Below are 23,965 nucleotides of genomic sequence, written 5' to 3' on the forward strand. Positions count from 1 at the left end.
CTACTATGAATGTTACTGTCGATTTCGCCTTTTATGGCTGTTAATATTTGCCTTATATATTGAGGTGCTCCTGTGTTGAGTGCATAAATATTTACAATTGTTATATCTTAAACTTGGATCGGTCCCTTGATCATTATGTAGTGTCCTTCTTTGTCTCTTCTAATAGTCTTTATTTTAAAGTCTATTTTGTCTGATATGAGAATTGCTACTCCAGATTTCTTTTGGTTACCATTTGCATGGAATATCTTTTTCCATCCCCTTACTTTCAGTCTGTATGTGTCTCTAGGTCTGAAGTGGGTCTCTTGTAGGCAGCATATATATGGGCCTTGTTTTTGTATCCATTCAGCCAATCTGTGTCTTTTCGTATGGTAGGAGCGTTTAGTCCATTTATATTTAAGGTAATTATCGATATGTGTGTTCCTATTCCCATCTTCTTAATTGTTTTGGGTTCATTATTATAGGTCTTTTCCTTCTCTTGTGTTTCTTGCCTAGAGAAGTTCCTTTAGCAGTTGTTGTAAAGCTGGTTTGGTGGTGCTGAACTCTCTCAACTTTTGTTTGTAAAGTTTTTAATTTCTCCATCAAATCTGAATGAGATCCTTGCTGGGTAGAGTAATGATGGTTGTGGGTTTTTCTCCTTCATCACTTTAAATATGTCCTGCCAGTCCCTTCTGGCTTGCAGAGTTTCTGCTGAAAGATCAGCTGTTAACCTTATGGGGATTCCCTTGTGTGTTATTTGTTGTTTTTCTCTTGCTGCTTTTAATGTGTTTTCTTTGTATTTAATTTTTGACAGTTTGATTAATATGTGTCTTGGCGTATTTCTCCTTGGATTCATCCTGTACGGGACTCTTTGTGCTTCCTGGACTTGATTAACTATTTCCTTTCCCATATTAGGGAAGTTTGAAACTATAATCTCTTCCAATATTTTCTCAGTCCCTTTCTTTTTCTGTTCTTCTTCTGGAAGCCCTGTAATTTGAATATTGGTGTGTTTAATGTTGTCCCAGAGGTCTCTGAGACTGTCCTGAGTTGTTTTCATTCTTTCTTCCTTATTCTGCTCTGCAGTAGTCATTTCCACTATTTTATCTTCCAGGTCACTTATCCGTTCTTCTTCCTCAGGTATTTTGCTATTGATCCCATCTAGAGTTTTTTTAATTTCATTTATTGTGTTGTTCATTGTTGTTTGTTTCATCTTTAGATCTTCTAGGTCCTTGTTAAATGTTTCTTGCATTTTATCTATTCTATTTCCAAGATTTTGGATGATCTTTACTATCATTATTCTGAATTCTTTTTCAGGTAGACTGCCTATTTCCTCTTCATTTGTTAGGTCTGGTGGGTTTTTATCTTGCTCCTTCATCTGCTATGTGTTTTTCTGTCTACTCATTTTGCTTATCTTACTGTGTTTGAGGTCTCCTTTTTGCAGGCTGCAGTTTGTAGTTCCCATTGTTTTTGGTGTCTGTCCCCAGTAGCTAAGGTTGGTTCAGTGGGTTGTGTAGGCTACCCGATGGAGGGGACTAGTGCCTGTGTTCTCGTTGATGAGGCTGGATCTTGTCTTTCTGGTGGGCAGGTCCACGTCTGGTGGTGTTTTGGGGTGTCTGTGGACTTATTATGATTTTAGGCAGCTTCTCTGCTAATGGGTGGGGTTGTGTTCCTGTCTTGCTAGTTGTTTGGCATAGGATGTCCAGCACTGTAGCTTGCTGGTCGTTGAGTGAAGTTGGGTGCTGGTGTTGAGATGAAGATCTCTGGGAGATTTTTGCCGTTTGATATTATGTGGAGCTGGGAGGTCTCTTGTTGACCAGTGTCCTGAAGTTGGCTCTCCCACCTCAGAGGCACATCACTGACTCCTGGCTGCAGCACCGAGAGCCTTTCATCCACACAGCTCAGAATAAAAGCTAGAAAAAGTACAAAGAAAGAATTAGTAGAAGTAGAAAGAAAGGACGGAGGGAGCAAGGAAGGAAGGAGGGAAAGAAGGTAAAAACAGAAAGAAGATAAAATAAAATAAAGTAACATAAAATATAATAAAGTTATTAAAATAAAAAATAATTATTAAGAAAAAGAAAACGGACAGATACAACCCTAGGACAAATGGTGGAAGCAAAGCTATACAGACAAAATCTCACTCAGAAGCATACACATACACACTCACAAAAAGAGGAAAAGAGGAAAAAATCATAAATCTTGCTCTCAAAGTCCACGTCGTCAATTAGGGATGATTCATTGTCTAAAGGAGGAAAGGAAGGAAAGAAAGAAAGAAAGAAAAGAAGATAAAGTAAAATAAAGTTATTAAAATAAAAAAATAATTATTAAGAAAAACAAAACGGACAGATAGAACCCTAGGACAAATGGTGGAAGCAAAGCTATACAGACAAAATCTCACACCGAAGAATACACATACACACTCACAAAAAGGGGAAAAGGGGAAAAAATCATAAATCTTGCTCTCAACGTCAACCTCCTCAATTTGGGATGATTTGTTGTCTATTCATGTATCCCACAGATGCAGAGTACATCAAGTTGATTGTGGAGCTTTAATCCGCTGCTTCTGAGGCTGCTAGAAGAGGTTTCCCTTTCTCTTCTTTGTTCTCACAGCTCCCAGGGGCTCAGCTTTGGATTTGGCCCTGCCTCTGTGTGTAGGTCACAAAAGCGCATCTGTTTTTCCCTCAGACAGGACGGGGTTAAAGTAGCCACTGATTCGGGGGCTCTGGCTCACTCCGGCCGGGGGTTGGGAGGGGCACGGAGTGCAGGGTGAGCCTGTGGCTGCAGAGGCCAGCATTACGTTGCACCAGCCTGAGGCGCTGTGCGATCTCCCGGGGAAGTTGTCCCTGGGTCCCGGGAACCTGGCAGTGGCGGGCTGCACAGACTCCCCGTAAGGATAGTGGATAGTGACCTGTGCTCTCACACAGGCTTCTTGGTGGTGGCAGCAGCAGCCTTAGCGTCTCATGCCCGTCTCTGGGGTCCACGCTTTTGGCCGCGGCTCTCGCCCATCTCGAGCTCCTTTAAACAGCGCTCTTAATCCCCTCTCCTCACGCACCAGGAAACAAAGAGGGAAGAAAAAGTCTCTTGCCTCTTCGGCAGGTCCAGACTTTCCCCTGGGCTCCCTCCCGGCTAGCTGTGGTGCACTAACCCCCTGCAGACTGTGTTCAGGCCGCCAGGCCCAGTCCTCTCCCTGCGCTCCGACCGAAGCCCAAGCTTCTGCTCCCAGCCCCGTCTTCCCTGGCAGGTGAGCAGACAAGCCTCTCGGGCTGGTGAGTGCCGGTCGGCACTGATCCTCTGTGCGGGTATCTCTCCGCTTTGCCCTCCGCACCCCTGTTGTTGTGCTCTCCTCCTCGGCTCTTTCCCCCTCCGCCACCTGCAGTCTCCACCGGCAAAGGGGCTTCCTAGTGTGTGGAAACCTTTCCTGTTTCACAGCTCCCTTCCACTGGTGCAAGTCCCGTCCCTATCCTTTTGTCTCTGTTTATTCTTTTTTCTTTTGCCCTACCCAGGTACGTGGGGAGTTTCTTGCCTTTTGGGAGATCTGAGGTCTTCTACCAGCGTTCAGTAGGTGTTTTGTAGGAGTTGTTCCACGTGTAGATGTATTTCTGGTGTATCTGTCGGGAGGAAGGTGATCTCCGCGTCTTACTCTTCCACCATCTTCCCCTCGTCCTCTCCAGCTCTCTTTCGATTACTGTTTGCATAGAATATTTTTTCCAGTTTTTCACCTTCAACCAATATGTGTCTTTGGATCTAAAGTATATACTTGGATCATGGGTTTGTTTGTTTTTTTTTTTTTTGAGGGGGGGGTTTAATCTATTCTGCCAGTCTTTGCCTTTTAGTTGAGTAGTTTAATCCACTTATATTTAATGTAATTACAGATAAGGTAAGATTTCTTCCAGTTCACTGTTTTTTTTCAGTGTCTTTTGTTGTTGTTCTTGTTCCTCATTTCCTCCATTACTTCCTTCTTTTTTGATTAATAGATATTTTCTATTGTACCATTTTGTTTTTTCTCTCATTTCTTTTACCAAATATTTTTTCATTATTTCCTTAGAGATTACTGTGAATGTTACAGTTAACATCTTAATTTGTCACAATCTAGTCTTAATTAATACCAAGTTAGTTTAAATATTATGCAAAAACTTTTCACTATCTCCCTCACTTATATTCTTATTTTAACAAATTATATATGTATACATTGTGTGCCCATCAACACAGATTTATAATTAGTCTTTTATGTAGTTTTCTTTTTCAATTATATAGGAAAAATACAGATTCATGACCCAAAATATACATTAATAGTGACTTTTATGTTTACCTATGTAGAGTACCAGTGTTGTTTGTTTCTTTACATGAATTCCAAATTACTGTCTAGTGTCCTTTCATTTCAGCCTAAAGGAATCCCTTTAGCATTTCTTGTCAGGCAGGTCTTCTAGCACTGAACTCTCTCAGTTTTCGTTTATCTGAGAATGTATTGATTTCTCCTTCATTCTTGAAGTGTAGTTTTACCAGACAGAAAAATTATCGTTGACAGATTATTTTTCTTTCAGCATTTTTGAGTATGTCTTCCCACTGCCAACCAGCCCCTTTGCTTTCTGTTGAAAAATCAGCTACAATTCTTATTGAGGATCCCTTGAGTTGCTTTTCTCTTGCTGCTTTCAGGATTCTCTCCTTTCACTTTCAATAATTTGATTATATATCTAGTTGTAGATCTCTTTGAGTTTATCCATCTTGGGGTTGTTGAGTTTCTTGGATGTGTAGATTCATGTATTTCATCTAATTTGAAAGTTTTCAGGCATTATTTCTTCAAATATTTTCTCTGCCTCTTTCTCTCTTCTACGTGGGATTCCCATTATGCATATCTTGGTACATATATTGTTTTCCCACATGTTTCTTAAACCCTGTTCATTTTTCTTTATTCTTTATTTATTTCTGCTCCTCAGTTCATTGATTCTTTCTTCTGCTTGCTCAAATCTTGTACTGAACCCTTGTAGTGAATTTTTTATTTTAGTTATACTTTTCAACTTTAGAATTCCTATTTGGTTTCTTTTTATGATTTCTACCTCTTTATTGATATTCCCTATTAATGATACATCATTATCATGCTTTCTTTAGTGCTTTTCCATGGTTGCTTTTAGCTTTTTGAATATATTTCAATTAGTTAATTTAAAAGCTTTTTCTAGTCAGCCCAGTGTCAGGACTTTCTCAAGAACAGTTTCTATTTCTTCTTCTTTTTTTTTTTTTTTTCCTATACATGGGTCATACTTTCTTGTTTCTTTGCATACCATATAATTTTTTTGTTGAAAACTGGGCCCTTTGAACATTTCTAGTAGCAACTCTGGAAATCAAATTCTCTCCCGTCCCCAGGGTATGTTATTACTGCTTGTTATAATTGTTGTTGTTTGTTTGTTGATTAACTTTTCTGAGCTACTTTTTTTTTTTAACATTTTTCTTGGAGTATAATTGCTTTACAATGGTGTGTCATTTTCTGCTTTATAACAAAGTGAATCAGTTATACATACACATATGTCCCCATATCTCTTCCCTCTTGCATCTCCCTCCCTCCCAACCTTCCTATCCCACCCCTCTAGGTGGTCACAAAGGACCGAGCTGATCTCCCTGTGCTGTGCATCTGCTTCCCACTAGCTATCTATTTTACATTTGGTAGTGTATATATGTCCATGCCACTCTCTCACTTTGTCCCAGCTTACCCTTCTCTCTCCCCGTATCGTCAAGTCCATTCTCTAGTAGGTCTGCATCTTTATTCCCGTCTTGCCCCTAGGTTCTTCTGACCATTTTCTTTTTTTTTCTATTCCATATATATGTGTTAGTGTACAGTATTGGTTTTTCTCTTTCTGACTTACTTCACTCTGTATGACAGTCTCTAGGTCCATCCACCTCACTACAAATATCTGAACTACTTTTGTCAAGTCTGTTCTTCTTTGTTGTGTGTGGCCACTGAAGTCTCTGTTCCATTAGCTTCGTAGTCAGCTAGTGATTTGACATAATTTCCTTAAATGCCTGGAAAATATAAATATACAGAAAAGGAAAATCTCCCATTCTTTGCAGATGAGCTCTTTTTATATATTGGAGCATGCCTTCAACACTCAGCCAGGCAGTTTACTATTCTGCCTAATCTTCACTTCCTACTTGTGCAAGATCTTTAGTTCAGCAAGAGGTGAAACATTAGGTGAAGTCTTCTAAGGATGTGCATTGCCTTGGGCATAATCATGACCTCCTGGAACTCAGGAATATCTGGGAGCTTTTCAAAGCTCTTATGCCTGAAAGCATCTCATTACATGGCCTTTCCTCCCAGGTTTTTAAGTTAATCTGTTATTCATTCCACCTGTTATCCACTGCCCAGACAGCAGTGGCTAATATGTTTGACTTTAAATATTTGGATAACCTCCCCTCCAGTTAGTTGCCTGAGCCATGGGAGTGTTCCAAGATAGGGAAAATAAAGGAAAGCCCTTTGAGGGTATCCTTCAGTGAGCTACCAGACATGTTGAAACAGCCACAACCCTTGAGAATAAGGTTTGTTTCCCTTCAGTATTCAGAACTTTTACCAGACATGTGGGCTGTGTCTTCAAGGCCATCACTGAGCTATGTAGTAGGGGATCAATTGGGGGGTTTTGTGGGGGGGTTTGATTAAGCATTCATCTGGCTGCTGTAAACTTGATTAGTTTTTAGATTTCTGGTAAAGTTGATTCTGACAGATTTTGTTAGTTTATTCACTTCTTTAGTAGAGGTGTGGACTATTGACATTACCTACTCTACCTTTCTACTGATGTCACTCAGAAAGTATTCCTTTTAAGACGCAAAAACCACTTAACTATAAAGGAAAATATTGATAGAGCTAACTAAATTAAAATTAAAATATTCTGTTCATCACAATACATGATAAAGGAGGCACGCTACATAGTAGGAATAGATATTTACACCATATAAAACTGATAAAGGACTTGTTATCCAGAATAGATACAGAAATGTAACAATTCAATAAAAAATGAATGACTTAATAAGGGAAAAATAGGGCAAATTGAATAGGGACTTTACAAAAGAGAACATCTAAATAGCTGATAAACATGAAAAGGTATTTACTCTCATTAACAATGATGGGAAAAGAAAACCACATTAAGGGGACTTCCCTGGCAGTCCAGTGGTTAAGACTTCACCTTCCAATGCAGGGGACGTGGGTTTGATCCCTGGTCAGGGAGCTAAGATCCCACGTGCCTCGCATCCAAAATATCAAAACATAAAACAGAAGCAATCTTGTAACAAATTCAATAAAGACTTTCAAAAAACACATTAAGATATTTTTAGTATCCCATTTGAAGAAGAATTAATAATACTGACAATACTAGGTAGAGCTAAGTACTGGAGTAAGAGGAATTGTCACCATTTTCTTTTGATAGACATATAAATTGACTTAACCAATTTGGGAATTTGTAAAAGAAAGTATTCACACCCTACAACCAGCAATTCTGTTTCTGAGTATATATATCCTAGAATTAATGCATGTGGGAATTATGGTACATGAACAAGAATTGTTCATAATATCTCCAAAAAGGAAACATTATAAACACTGTACAACAGAGTTATCCATATTCACTGCATCCTTTTCCTCCAACTTTTTTCTTTACCATCTATATTGAGGTATCTATCTTCATCAAATATTAGCTTTCTTTTAGGTTACTAATGACCACCTCTATCTTGTTCTTTAATGTCTGTTTCTTTCTCCTTTTTCTGTTTTGCTGTATTCTTTCCATATGGTCTTTGTCTTTCAGATCTCATCTATTTCTGTAGCTTCCACAATCTTATCTCTGCAAATAATTTCTAAGTCTCTGTCTGTAGCATAACTTTCTTTTTTGAGATGGGTGAAATTTTATTTCCACACTATATTACCTAATGAAATTGGAAATTTATGGTTGCCAGTATTAACTGGATTCTCAATGATGGTTGATATTTCCTTTGCCAATGCCTTAGTTATCCTCCATGCTTCAGTCATCAATGCATTTTTCCAGATTTTTATGACTCTCCTAGAGTTATCTTTCCCACTTTTACTTCCCATTTTTCTCATTAGATAGATCTTCATTCCAAGCACCAAAGAAAAGAATATTAGTGAATGTGTCTCTTTTTTTTCCACCAATTACCCTGGTTTGTCATCCCCACTTGCTTCCTCAACTCGTTTCTATTCTTTTTACTTTACTTGTATCTTCTTTAATTGCTAGATCTAATGGCATCTTTTCAACTCTCACCTTACTCCTGTTCTCCCCAATAGTTGATATTTTGTAACATCTTTTGTAACATCTTTCTTCTCTTTTCTCTTCCCTTATGTTCACTCTGTCTTAATTTTCCTCTTTTGTCTCTGTTTCTTAAAGATAGGAAGACCAAATAATTTATCTTCCAAACTGAAACACTTCTGAAAGTGAGAAGATGTGTTATTTAATAAAGTCAGGATAATAGATATAAACCCAGATTATTCAAGGAAAACAAGGTTGTATCATCATACCATTTACAGGGCTTTTTTTTCCCCTAATTCCTTTTCTTCTGTTAGCCCCTTAATATGGATATCACCTAGAATTTTGAACCGTCATCTTTTGTTCTTTTACATGCCCTCCTTGGGTGACCTGAAATATTTGCATGACTGAAACTACCACCTTCAGTGATAATTCCCAAAGTATATATCCAATCCCCAACTTTTTCCTGAGCTCTAATTTCATATTTCCAATAGTTAATTCTGTATTTCCAGGCTAGTAACCCAAAAGTATGTACCTCACAATTTAAAGTTACCTTCTCCCTCAAATATCCTGCTCTTTTGTTTCTTGGGGGGATGAAGATAGTGTGTGTGTGTGTGTGTGTAAGTCTGGAAATATATATCATACATGTATACTACTTTGTGCAGATGCTTCATTAGCTACTGGATGTACAGTAGTAGCAAAAACACAGTTCCATCATCATGACAATGCATTCTGGTGTGGGAGATAGACATTGATCAAACTAGCATACATATAAGTGTAGTATAAGTATGGGTAATTTCTGTGAAAGAGAGAAACGTGGTATTATGTGAAATATAATAGGGGCGTTTGACCTTTTTCTTTCCAATACATGGCCTTTTATATTAGACATAAGTGACAACATATAGCTCTTCTAAATTAGACTACTTCCATTTCTTTAAAATATTTATTGCAATTCACTATTCAAATATACTAGCAAATGGAGCTATTTTTCTTCTCAGAATTCCCATTGCTTTTCATCCTAGTTATGGGGTTATTGTTCATAAATCACATAAATTGTTAAGCCCTGAAATGGTGGAAGTACCTTTGGTATTGAGGATGTAGGTATGGAAACTAAATAAAAGAGCATTTATGAAAATAATATGTCCTTTGTGAGAAAGAGATGGTGTGTAAGATAGAGAGCACCTTTCTAGTCACAAAATCTAGCTGCTGTTTTCTTCTTTTCACATAGTAAGTAATATTTGTTGATTGAATGATAATTGCTTGAAAGTAGTCAAGTTCTCATTTTGAGATTAGAAGACCTACTCTCACTAGTACTAGCCCAGAACATGAACTAAATTATGCATAGCCCCAAATAATAAATTTTATAATCAACGTAAATATTAATTTTTTTAATAATCCACATTATTTGTCCTTACATTTATATGTTTTTACAGTAGTAATATTCAGTTACATCAGTCTTTACCCTATTGATAGGTATAATATAATAACTAGCAATCGCCAACATTTATTAAGTATTAACTACTTGTAAGTGTTATATAATTTATATACATTATCTTATTTAACCCTCAGCAATAATCTGGTGAGGTAAATGCTATCATTATCTACATTTTTTAGGTAAAGGAAATGGCAAATTAAAAAAATATATCCATCAGTATCCCAGCAAAGTCACAGCATACTTAAATGGATAATTGAAAAGAGTTTAATAAAGGACTGTGATATTTACAAAAGCTTGGGCAGATTTTAGGGAAAGCAACAAAACATGATGCAGCACCCTGGGACTAGTAATAGTGGGAATCATTAATACTCCTAGTCCTAATGGGGCAAGGGAGGGAGCTGTGGAATCCAGAAAAGAGCCGAAGGCAAGGGTCATCTGATAGGGGCTGTGATCTTAGCCAACCTGCAGTGACCTGGTAGAGAAGGAGCCAGGGGAATAAATGTCAGACCTTACTCTCCTACAACTCTTCAGTTTCCTGACAGTGGCTCCTATTAGCTGAGCCCAGCTAGAAACCAGAGAGCACAAAATAGCTTATTGATTCTATCTGTACAGGTTAGCTTCAAGCAGAGAGAGTGAAGAAGGGTGGAGAATGAAACTGAAAGGGAAATGGAAAATATCTAGGAATTAAATAACTATTAAGTGGCAGAGCCAGTATATGAATGCCAAACACTTTACTTCTCTCTACAATTCTGTACTGCCTCATAAAAAAAGCTTTGATGAAATATTATTTGGCCAAGGAAAATATTTTAAATCTGAAGGTTTCTACCCTATCCCAAATTGTTGGATGCATTCATACGTAACAGTGAGTGAGACCAAATATCTGAGAGCTCAGCAGCAAAGAATGCCCCCCTCAAAAAATGTTTGATGTGGGTATTGATTTTACATGTTGTTGGTATTTTCAGCATATTAAACCATACTTGTTCCTCTTGTCCAGATTCCAGACTCCATCATTTCTCGTGGCGTTCAGGTGCTCCCACGAGACACAGCCTCCCTCAGCACTACTCCTTCAGAATCTCCTCGTGCTCAGGCTACATCTCGCCTATCTACAGCTTCCTGCCCAACACCAAAAGTAAGTACAGTTCCTTGGCACCTTACACCTGCTCTTCTATGTGAATCTGGGAAAACTAACCAACCAATATTTCCCTCCGCTTGTCAAGATTGGATTGCATGCAAGATAATACGTTGAAAAATTAATGGGCTATAACATAATTACCACCTAATGTTTCACAGATTGTCGTATTAGGCCAACAATAGAGCAATAGAAATTTCATTCAAAATGCCTACCACCTCACAGCGATAGGTATTACTTTGTGTAGCTCCTGTTTCTTTGTTGTAGACTTATCACTTTTTAGCATACTTATTAGTATAGAAGTGAAGTTATTTATGCAGAGGATGAATGTGTTTCTGGCCAATAAACAGAAAGATTAACAAAATAAAATAATATCACCAAAGGGATTTTTTTTTAACTTGTCCAGGCAGGGGTAGCTCCCTGCTCTAGTATCATTCCAAATTTTTTCAAACATATTCAACTTGGAATGTTGCTGCCTAATATTTGGAAACAAATCTAAATTGATTAGAAAGAAAGTTTTAATGCCAACCTTTGGGGGAGGGAGGAAGTGTCTTAGTATTTATTTTTATAATTTTTCCCAAGTACTGAATCATGTAAGGGGGTGGGGGGAGGATTAGACATTTATTTGCTACCTGACATCTTCATGTATGTGAAAAATTGAGTAGCAAACCTAATTATGACTGTGATGCTTTTTCCTGGAATATCTCTTTCCTGGGAAAGTTAGTCATTTGTGCTTTCAAGTTTTCTATGGGATGGATCCACTATTGGCATCAAAAGCTTAACAGTAACATTCCTTCTTATTTAATAGGATATGATGTTAGATATCAGGCTATACAGTAAATTTATTTCAGGGCTCTCCAGGTAATTTTTCAAACTGTGGCTTTTTCACTGTCATCAGATTTAAGGACTTATATAGCTATCTTCCTCAATTCCAGCTTTTCTATGAGTTTTATGAATGTTATCATTGAATTTAACTAGAAGTAATCTCAAGCAATTCTTGATATGTGTAGTGCAGTTGTTTTTACATTCCATGGTACAACCTTTTCAGCAAAGTCTTCAGAGTGTTAACTGTTGTATATCATTGTTTTTAGACTTGTGTCAAAAATAGCTGATATTAATTTTATAGTTTAAAAAAATTGACGTCCTAAATCTTCAATAAAGAAAAACTATAAAAACATTCTAGATATAAAATGTATGTTATACATTTATACATGGGGTGCCAGTCAGCTACATCTTCAACTGAATGAAAACATGGAGTTCTCAAGACATAAATTGGGTAGAAGAATCTCATCCATATCTTATAAATTTTTAAAACAAAATAATTTATTTGACTTCATTAAATTCCAACAGTATAAGTTGTACTCATTTATAAAGTCTGGGAATAATTAAAGCTAAGTGTTAAGTCCAGTATAAAAGTTTACTCATTCACCAAATATTAAGACCTTAATGATGGGAATACAGAATTATCTAAGACACAGTATTTTTTTCTTAGTGATATACTGTGTACATAAATATTTTAAGCTAAGTTTAATTATACATAGTAGTTCTTGAGCCTTTTTAAAACTCTGCAATTACATCTTAATTGCAAAGAGAATATTAAATACAGTTTTTAAAATCACTCCAAATTTCTACATTAAGTTAATTTGCTTATTGCAGAATTTTAGGGGAGGAAGTGGCTTGTCTTGATATTTTTTCCATAGTTAACACTTAGCTGTTCACATTGACAGTAAATTCAAATAAAACCGAATATTTGAATATCTTTTTTTTTCAGGAATTTTTTTCTGCATTTTTGTCTACGAATAAGATTCTGTTTCTTTTAAATAATTTTTACCAGCACCAGAATGTAATCGCAAAGATAAAATTATTGCTTTGTTGTAATTTTAAAATTAAACTTTTACGGTTGAATCAGAATAGTAATATAATAGAAAAATTAGTTTGAATACTTATATTTTAAAAAGAAGTGAAGATAATCAAATTAATCCTCCTATTAAAAGTCTCAAATCATAAGACTGCTTAATTGAATGCAAACTAGATGCTTTTATATGTACTTTTATATCAGTGACAGATATAATCTCTGCCCTCGTGGAGTTTACAGTTTAGTCAATGGTATATTGAAGTAAATAGGTATTTTTAAAATAAATTTATTTAAAATAACTGTTTAAATTATAATAAATATACTTTTACAGTAACTTAATAATGATACATTGAAATTCACGCTAAGGAGAAGTAAAAAAGTGTAGTGATAGAAAATAAAAAGAGGGAAACCTCACTTAGATGAGATGATCAGAGAAGGCCGCTCTAAGGAGTAACATTTCACCAGGGACATGAAAGATGAATAAAACAAAACAAAAGCTTTTTTGCCAGGTGGAGGTTTTGAGAATTATATTCAGCAGAAATGACCACCTTACAGGTAGTATTCACCAATCAAGAACTCTCAGACTAAAACTTCATTAGTACATAAATAACCTAATTCAGTGACTTCAAAATCCAACTTCAGATATCAATTCTTTTTTATTTTAAATAATGACTTTTTTTTTTTTTGCCTTTGCCTGCTGAGTCAAATTTCAAGGATGTAGGTTTTAGGACATTAATCTGTTCTAGATGAATTCTTTAATTTTATAGCATAAAAATTTAGGGCAGAGAAGAAATCAAAAAGGAAGTCAGGTTTCTAATTTGAGATATGGGTAAATGATGTTATTAACTATACTAAGGAATAAGAGAGAAAAAGCAAAGGAGAGTGGTTAATACATTTTTGTTTTGAATGTTTTCAATCTAATGTATGTATAAGACATCCCAGGAATGATATCTAGCACAAGATTAGAACACAAGTTGAGTTTGACATTGTTATTGTTACTGCATCTTGGATGGGATATTTATAATTTAGTACATATTACTGTTAGCCAAACCCCATAGAAATCCCCCTTCCATGTTTCAGATTAGGCATGCAATCTGTCATGTGTAGAAATATATGTGCGAATATGTTTTCTTTACATCGGAAATACAATACAGTCTTAAAAGATGAGCACTAGAAAGAGCACTTGACTTGATAATAGACGACCTGGATTCAGATGCTGACTTCTCTACTTAATTACTACACTGCATTAAGCAACTTGCTCAACTTCTCTGAGCTTTTTGTCTATGATGAAGCTGGTAATCCTTGCCTCCCCAACAGGGTTATTAATCTATCAGATAAGTCTTTGCCTGGTTCTGGGAAAGCAGTGGTGAGCAAATAACATTGTTCTTGGCTTTACAAACAGATAAAACAGGCAACTGTAAATTATAATAAAGTATAATAAGTGCTATGATTTATCAGCAGGAGTACAGAATACTCTGGGAATAACCATCAGAAACACTTACCCTAGTCTTTGTGAAAACACAGAAGGGTTAAATAACCAAATTATGATTAAAAACTAACAGTTCCAACCTTTCCCTCTGTAGCTTTTTATCATGGGGCAGCATTTAAGATGAAAACTTTCTGTCCATTTGTATGTATGCATCTATTCCTGTGAGGTCAACAATATAATATTAAACATTATTTTGAATTCACGTTTTTTATGCTCACTGCAATATAATTGTGCTTTGATTGTGCTTTGATCCTTTAAGATTCTCCAGCTATAGTGAGAACACGATCTGTAAAACATACAAAGTTTGGATTTCCTTTTCAGTACACTCATCACAATCTAACAAGGACAACAAGGTGTTATCTTTTCTAAACAGTTCTTCATAGAATGACATTGTCTCCAGCAAAAATTTATTTGCTGAAATGACATATTTTTCTGTATATGGAGAAAGTCGTTTCCCTTTCATATCAGATATTTTCTTTTAATGAAATCTGACTGAAATGACAATTGATTTTCACTTCTCTTGCTTTAGAACACAGTGAAGTATATTTTAAAAACAAACTTGGGATTTTAGTCTTTCATTGCCCTAAGTAAATTAGTGCCTAAGCCAAAAAAGTCAAATAGTATGTAGATTCTATGAATGGGCAATATCTAGAGGACTCAAGTTCTAAAATGGTGATAGTCTCCCAAAAATGGTTTGCTAAAAGAATAATTCTGTAACAAACTGCGTTTTAAAGTGAGCATGATCCACAACTTAAATGAGTTCTGATTTTCAATTATGAAAGGCAGCAGCACCTCTATTAGAATCAAGAGGCTTGTTGTAGAGAATAATGACCAGAACAAAAAAGAAAAAAAATTCCAAACTTCCAATCAATTCACCATTCCCTATAGATGTTATTAAAATAGAGAATTTTTTACAAAGACCGATTCAATTTTCCTTTTATTCCCTAAGCATCTGAAGTTTGACTAAAATAAATAAATGAATAAATGTAATCTCTTGTCACATATTCCCTTGTACCTCAAAGGTTAGAATAGAATTTTGTGCCCAGACTAACCAGCAAGTTTTTTTTTCCTCTTAAGAAGAAAATATAAATTCTCCCTGTCTAATTAAACTAAAGTTTATAAAATAATTTAAATGTATATATTGAAATATCTTTAGGTAGTATGTGTTCATTTAATAATTAGTAATAATGTCTAATCTTATATTCAAACAAAATGCAGAATTATGACTTCTCTCTAGGCTTCTGTTATTGTCCTTTGAGCAAAAGAATTTATATTACTCTGGTTAAAGAATATTTTCTTAACTCAAAGTTTTTAATGTGTATGTCTGAAAGGCAGTGTGATTTCCTTTACATATAAAAATGGCATTATTTGATCCAGTAATATTTGATCCAGGGTAATATTTTCTCTGAGATTTTTTTCCTAGGATGTTAGTTTTTACAAACTATTCCATGTTATCACCACTTTCCTTTGTGAACATCAGAGTGATTGTGTAATATGGCTAGTTCATTGGTTCCCAGGTCTCTGGAGAATGTCATGAAATTTCTAAAATTCTAGCCTAGATCAAGGCAATAACTGAGGACTGCAAATGATTTTCCACTGTTTTTGAGAGCCTAAATAAAATCAGTAAGACTACACTAAACATCAGGTTTCTTTGCTTTTGTCTGAAGTCATGTCAACAATGGTATATCAACAACTGTTGAGCAGTTAATGACATTGTAGAAATGTATGGGTTCTACACGTGGAGTCAACAAACACCAAAAAGGTTGGGAAAAACTGAATTAATAACATTAATTAATTTAATAAAATACATCCTCTGGACATAAAAATATATGTTTTTTTGTGTTCAAAGTTAACTGTCCCATGGGGGCATTGGTTATTGAGCAATAATATTCTCAACGTTATTGGTCAGATCCAGCAGTTCTCAAACTTAATGGTCTCAGGACCCCTTTACAAACTTAAAAATTATTAAGGACCTCAAATAGCTTGTTTATGTGAGTTATAGTTGGTGATATTTACTGCACTTAAAATTAAAACTTAGAAATTTTTTAAATGTTTATTTATTTGCTTCAAAATGAGAATAATAAGGCCTTTCTATGTTAATATAAATAATACTGCTATGGGAAAAATAATATTTTCCAAAATTTTTAAAATCTAAAAAGGATGGCACTGTTTTACTTTTTTTTCACATTCATTTTGATGTCTGGTTTAATGGAAGGCAGGTAGATTCTCACATCTGCTTCTGTACTCAATCTGTTGTGATATGTTATTTTGGTTGAAGTATATGAAGAAACAAATCCAACCTCACAGATCCGTAGTTAGAAAAGAAAGGACTATCTTAATAACATTTTCTTATAATTGTGGATATTCTTTGACACTACATCAAAATTTTTCAATTAGTAGTCTATTAAAAGTTAGTTGAAGCGTAGGGCTTCCCTGGTGGCACAGTGGTTGAGAGTCCACCTGCCGATGCAGGGGACACGGGTTCGTGCCCCTGTCCGGGAAGATCCCACATGCTGCGGAGCGGCTGGGCCCGTGAATCATGGCCGCTGAGCCTGCGCGTCCGGAGCCTGTGCTCCGCAATGGGAGAGGCCACAACAGTGAGAGGCCCGCGTACCGCAAAAAAAAAAAAAAAAAAGTTAGTTGAAGCGTAGAATCTAAAACCCTGTCAAGGACAATTTCATACTCCTATGTATTAAAATCTGTCGGACACACTACTGTATATAAAATAAACAAGGATGTACTCTATAGCACAGGGAACTGTTCAATATCTTATAATAATCTATAATGGAAAAGAATCTGAGAAAGAATATATATATATATATATATATATATATATATATATATATATATATATATATATAAAACTGAATCACTTTGCTATGCACCTGAAACTAGTACAACATTGTAAATCAACTATACTTCAATAAAAAGTTGTTTGTTCTGGGGAAAAAAATCCATTGGTCTGTCCTGAACGTTTATTGGATCTTATATACAGGTATGATTTTGTAACATATTTTTTGATCACATGGAAAATATAAGTTCTTCCAATTGTTGACTATATCCAAAATCATTTTAATTAATATAACCACCAAGCTCATTAAAAATGCCTTGGAAGCATTGGAAGCTCTCAAGCTCATGGTGATATACATTTTCCACAGTTCTAATTTTTGCTTAAAACGTAGTTTCTTCTTTGGCAAAAAAAAAAAGAAAAGCCAACAAATCCTGTCTGTTTTCCATGAATTGACAGTCTCATTTCATTCATTTTCAAGAAAATGTCTACCAGACATCTAAGTCTGAATAGTCATAGTTTGTCAGACATTGTTTCAAGTAAAAATGTTGTTCTGTGCAAAACCTGGCTAGTTCAGCTTGCAACTCAAACTATTGCCTAAGTACTTTAACCTGAGACAACTGTCATTCTTTCTTATGCAGCAGAAGTATTTTATTTCATACTTTCCATTTTGTGACACTCAAGGGACAAGCTTTAATTAAATTGAGTTAGTATTTACTGTTTCATTGAGGAAAGTGTTAAACTGTTAGTACATAGTGGTGAATAATACAATAACTATTCACACTATTTGGATCCACTGCCTTAATTTTTTACTATAGTACCAACCCACCATTGCTTTTGTACTATCGGTGCAAATGTCAACATAGTGTAAGAGACAAATAATGTCTTAGTATTATTATTAAAATAATTTGCCCTTGTGGACCCCTGAAAGGATCTCAGGGACCCTCACAGGTCTGTGGACCACACTTAAAGAACTGTTAGTATAATCAAATGAGCAGAGTGGTTTATGTTTCTTGGAAACATCCTGGGTCAAAATTACGTGTGTTCTCTTTTTCATTTAGACCATGTTACAGTGGTATTCTCATTCCAGAGATCTTATTCTTTAGGGAAATGACCACTGGTACCATGCTTAATATAAATGATTCACCCTAGATTCATTCTAGGACAGGGAACAGAGTTTCTCATCCCTGATTCAAAATAATAGAAGACTTCACAAAGTCTTTTGAAGATACAACCAGAAAATGTAATTCCCAGCTAACTTTACTCATTTCCAATGTGATACTACTTCTATATTTGTATAGTAACTGATGTTTCCCTAGGGTCTCCTTTCTACTTATAGGTGCACAGAGAGCCCTCTTTTAAGTCATAACCTAGTTGATGGAAGATAATTTTATTAGAGATATCTTTGGGGATGACTTCTTTTTTTATAACTAGTTTGGAACATTTAAAATTGGTGAGATTTTAAATAAAAATACAATTTTCAGCTAATCTAAAAAAATCAGATTGACAGGGCTTCCCTGGTGGCGCAGTGGTTGAGAGTCCTCCTGCCGATGCAGGGAACACGGGTTCGTGCCCCGGTCCGGGAAGATCCCACATACCACGGAGTGGCTGGGCCCATGAGCCATGGCCGCTAAGCCTGCGCGTCCAGAGCCTGTGCTCTGCAGTGGGAGAAGCCACAACAGTGAGAGGCCCACGTACCTCAAAAAAAAAAAAAAAATCAGATTGACATTACTGGGCCAGCACGACATATATCAGTACTCAGCTGGCATTCTTTATACCCTCCAGCCGACTTTACTTATTTGCATTAAATGCCTGGCTCCTATAGACTTTTGAGTAACTGATTTCCACTCTCATTCATTATTGTCTAGTTTCTCCTCATTTGTAACAGCATATTTATTTTGCTATTTATTCTAGTTTGATAGCAAACAGATTTTTGAGACTTCAGAAAAAGGATTGTTTTCATATCATTTCTAACAGGAGAGACACTATCCAGTATGGTAAATTAGTTGTTGACACTTTGAAGAAAACTAAAACCAAATAGTAATAATATATTTTAGCTATGAATTTTGAGTTTACAAATTATTTTAAATGGTTGTTCTTTGACATTCTGCTAAATATACAGGATTTTACATTGATTTCTGTTTTTCATTCATCTGATTAAGTGTCCCCTCTACCTTTATGTACAATGAAAATTGAAAATGGAATTCGCCCCATCCTTTTCTTATTATTTAATGCTCACAGAATTATATTTATCATTGAAACTAAGAATAACTTAACTGTGAAGTGTACAGTCGCCACTTTGGAATCTGAGTTACAAATGAAATTTGATTAGCTAGCCTGAGAAGATATAGCTAACCAGAAATTATTAGCTATAGAGTTATCAGTTTTATAGTTTAGACAGTCTATAAGTGGCATGGTCTTTTATTTTTTAATTTAAAAAAAGTAATATACATGCTCATTTTAGAAAATTAATATAAGCAAAAAAAAAAAAAAGAGTTCCTGTAAGACTGCCTTTAATAAATAACAACTGTTAAAACTTTGCTTATATCATTCTGGTTTTTTTTTCCTGTGCATTCAAATATTTTATATAAATGAATCATGATAGCAAGGCAGTGATTAAGAGCTCTGGTTCCAGAGTCTCCAGGCTTGGCAATGAATCTCAGCTTTATCACTTACTAAATGTGTGGCTTTCAGAACGTTACTTCACTTCTATAACCTTAATCATCTGTAAAATGAAAAATAATAATACTATTTGCCTCATAGGGTTGTTGTAAAGTTTAAAATTTTAAATGCATATACATCACTTACCACAGTGTTTGAAATATAAGAAACGATCACTAAATGTTAGCTATTGTTATGAAACTATATTTTAACCTATCTCATTCATTTAGTAACATTCTTTCTATATCATGTACATCTTTACATGTTTTTAAATTATCTTCTTCAACATTAATATCAATTATTGTTCAGTATTCAAATTTGTGGGTATAGCATAGTTTTTTTCACCAGTCCCCATTTTGCATATTTTAGTTGTTACCTATTTCCTAGTTTTAAATATAATGCTGTGATAGTCTTCTGGAAGTGAAGTGTTTTAGAATCTTCTCTTAATTAAACTTAGCAACTTGTATTAATTCTACCTTTGTTGAAAGTATATGCCAAACTTTTAGGCCCATGGTTCCCATAATTCATATGGATATCAGGAAGAGATCATTTTTGCATCTTCATGAATTCAATTTAATGATATTCTGGAAGGAGCAGTCTTTAGCATTTGCCTTTGACAGATTTACTGACAGATATTTTAAAAATTATGGATCCAAAGTTGTTTGAAAAGTCAACAGTATTGAGCATATAAAAGTATTGCACTATCAGGCACCAAATATTGTGTATCAGCCCTAGTCTGCCACTTTATACCTTTGTTAGAACTAGTAAACCTCAGTTTCTATATCTGTAACATCATGATACTAAATTAAGTAGCCTCTAAAGTCCCTTCTAGACCTATAATTCTGTTCCTTTGCAATAAGTTTCTACACTGACTGAATAAATATTATCATTCTCTTTAGCCCTTCTGTCTGATATTATGTTAATATCCAATTAATGTAAAATAATTTACATTTATTTCAGCTTTTGCATTTTATGCTACTACATAAAGTTAAAGATTATGAAGTGAAAACGTTCTAACTTCATTTAAGATCTTTCTCATTTAGGTCAAGCTTTGTCTCTGTTAAGTGGAATATTGATTTCTCTTGGTATTCACTAGCATTTTGTTTAAGTTATAGGATTTGTGTAAAAGCAGCTCAACAAAAGTAATCTGTGCCATCACTATTTCACCAGCAGAATTGATTAGATATAGCCATTATTCAAATCTATATAGTTAACGGGCCATGTCTCATTCATGACTTTAATAGACAGCATATACCAAACTAAATTATTTTCTAGATCTTTATATTTTTAAATGATACATATTCTAAAATTGGCCATGTATTTTCTTGCCCAAAAGTTCAGGATTATCTGCTGTCCCTTTTCATCCTACTTTCATTAAAGACAAAACACACATTAATTCAGAAATTCATTCAATGAATATTTTTAGTGCATATTATGTCAAGTACTGTGCTAGGTTTTGGGAATATAGCAATGCAAAGACTTACTAACCATGACCTCAAGGATCTTATAGTGGAGCAGATGTGAAAAAGAAAAAAAAAAAAATTACAACAAATCTATCAAAGCTTTGATAGCCTAAAAGAGCTCTTCTAATCTTATAGGGGAAAAAAAAAGAAATAAAATGAGTAAAGGGCAGGAATAGCCATTTCATAAAAAGAATTAAATTCAGCAAATAATTATGTGGGAAAAAAATGTACCCTCACAGAAATCTGTTAAAAATTTTGTAGTCAAATTGGTAACTATTTTTAAATTATAATCATCCATGCTATAATGAGCAGTGACATGAATATTCCTAGTCACACTAGTAGGAATATAAATTTGTATAACCTTGCAAGCAAACTATATATATAAAAAATTTTTTGTGTTTTAACCAATCATATTATTTGCAGAAATTTTTCAATGGAAGTTATGAAAGAGGACATGAAAGACTTATGTACAAGATTATTTATCACAGCATTATTCATATTCATGAAAAATTAGAACCAACCTTAATGTCTATGGTTAAATAACTTGTATAATAATATGTATATATATGAGTTATTTATATAACCTAAAAAATCATATCTTTAAGAATATTTAATGACAAAGGAAAATGCTCAAAATAAAATATGTAGTTTAAAAAAGTAGTAAACAAAATTGCATAGGGATTAAATTACAGGTTATTTTATAATCTATATTGTTTTTTAAACCAGAAAAGTGTAAGTTTTTGTTGGTTTGTTTTGTTATGTAGACAGGTTCTGGTAATGACGAGGATGGATGTCTTTTGCCTGCTTTTCAGATTTATGGCAAATCTTCATAAAGCCAACTATTTGTTTGTGTTTGTAAGTCTGTTTATACCAGAGCATTTTTATATGCAGGCTAAGCCATTCTAAATCTTGCTGGATAGAAAATTATATTTCAATGGAAGTTTGAAAATAAACTTTTTTCTATCTCCTACACAAATAATAAATAATTCTTAAAAACATACTATTTAAAACTTATCTATTTCAAAATGCCTAATAAGTTTTTTATACCATACCTGTGATGGGCTTCATTATTTCTTTTTAGACAGATACGAAACTTGGGGAAAAAGAGCATGGATTGAATTATTCTCTGGCTAGTGGGCAGGAAATAACTTGCTTAAAAGTCTAATTTTGTATAGATTGTATTATTTTGGAATCAAAGCTATTATAGAAACTTAGGGATCAAAATTATAAATGTACAATAAAATATAAATAAATATTTGAAATGTTAATAAACCATTAGAAATTGGAGCCTTTAAAATAAAGGATCTCCTAAGTATAAAAATTTTTCATAAGTGGGTGGGGCAGTTGGTAGAGCTGTGACTTGCTACCAAGATTCTAATTTTTGACTTAATTCTTCATTATTCTTTGCAATATTTCCTTGAACTTCTCTATTCTTTTATTGGTTTGCCTTTCTCCAGAAATGCATTAGAGTGTTTATTTTTTCCCGACACACTTATAGAATTATTGCTTCTCTTACTTTCATTTCTTTCTTTCCTCTTTTTTACTTTGCCTTAATAAATCACAAATGAAACAGAATTGTTTTACAATGAAGCACCAGTTTTACTGAAAGGGCTGAAATATAGTGAGTTGAAATATTAACCAGATCCCCACAAGAATTTCTTTATTTACAAGAGTTTGTTTAAATTTTGAGTTCTCAAGTAAAACTTTTTTAAAAACCTCCTTCTCCAGTCACAACTACCAGAAGCAATCTATAGCTGTACCAATATGTACTGAGTGATATTGGTTGGAAGAGAAACAATTTCTAAAAAAAAAAGTTTTCTTTCCTGTCACTGATACCCATACTTTAAAAAAGAAACTGGCATAATAAAATAGGATTAAAAATGTCTGTCTCTCAGGGTAGTTCTGAATGTTTTAAGTTAGATAATTCTAAAAATAAAACAATTCAATCCCTAGGACAAACAAACAGAATTTTTTTTTAATCTGTACAATCTTAATCTAAATCAATACAAAATATATCAGGGGAGAAAAGGGGGAAATCTACATTAGTCATTCTATAATGAGAGCCCAAATTTAATGAAGAGACCTGAGAGCCAGAGAATCTAATATAAGCTATGCTTTTTTTATTGATATGTCTCCAAAAAGCTAATGGACCTCTCTAAGACCTGCATTCTCTCATCAATAAAACAAACACACAAAATATATAAACTTTTCTCACAGTTCTTCACCAAACGTCTTGCAGCTAAAGAGATGTGTTAATGCATACATCCAGCGATATGGGTGCCTACCTTAAGTGGCTTCTACAACCCCAAAATTCCTTAAAGTTTCATATTTTATTTCAAAAATCAATACAAAGTTGGATTTCTACTCCAAAATCTTGTTTTTGCCTTTAAAAAATATTACACTTACAACTACTTATTATTGGCAAGAGAGATGAGGGTGAGATGGGGTAATTTTCTACTTTGTTAATAATGGAAATAATTTTACAGTGAGCTCAGTTTTGGAGAACTGAGCTAAATCAAAGGGAATCAACAGTCCGTATTGTGTTAGCACCCAGGCCATTTCTTTTGTTGCATGATATATCTAAAATTCAAGCTCTTATTTAAAAAAGTGAATACAAATAACAGTCATTTCACTACTTTAGTAACCACATCCTGGTAATTAATTCCTGAGGATAGATTACCCAGTAATTAATTCCTGAAGAAATATTCCCAGAATGTTGCAAAACAGGTGATATAGTGCAATCTTTTCAGACAATTTTTAATGGATATCTTGTTAAATATATTTAGGCTGAGAGGCTGAATAGAAGATTGAAATGATTTTGATCCTCCGATTTATGTCTTAACAATCTCAGTAAAAATATTTATAAAAGGATTTCTTCAGGGTACAAAAATCATTAGTGATAATATTTTTTGTTTTGCAGGTAACATTTTAGTTTTCATAT

At 34.4% G+C, this 23,965-nt stretch overlaps 1 protein-coding gene across 5 annotated transcripts in view; it reads left to right on the forward strand.

Moving 5' to 3' along the window:
• GPHN (gephyrin) overlaps positions 1-23,965 on the forward strand; it is a 606,903-nt gene that overhangs the window by 376,815 nt on the left and 206,123 nt on the right. For all 5 annotated transcript variants that reach the window (XM_089907851.1, XM_089907850.1, XM_089907848.1 and 2 more), the window contains one exon: positions 10,634-10,768. In XM_089907851.1, the coding sequence (XP_089763977.1) occupies positions 10,634-10,768 (135 nt within the window). The remainder of the gene's footprint in view (positions 1-10,633; positions 10,769-23,965) is intronic.

The sequence above is a fragment of the Delphinapterus leucas genome, chromosome 2 (genome assembly GCF_059928025.1).
Source record: "Delphinapterus leucas isolate spDelLeu-1000000601 "Yukka" chromosome 2, BTC_Dleu_Yukka2, whole genome shotgun sequence".
Lineage (NCBI taxonomy): Eukaryota > Metazoa > Chordata > Mammalia > Artiodactyla > Monodontidae > Delphinapterus > Delphinapterus leucas.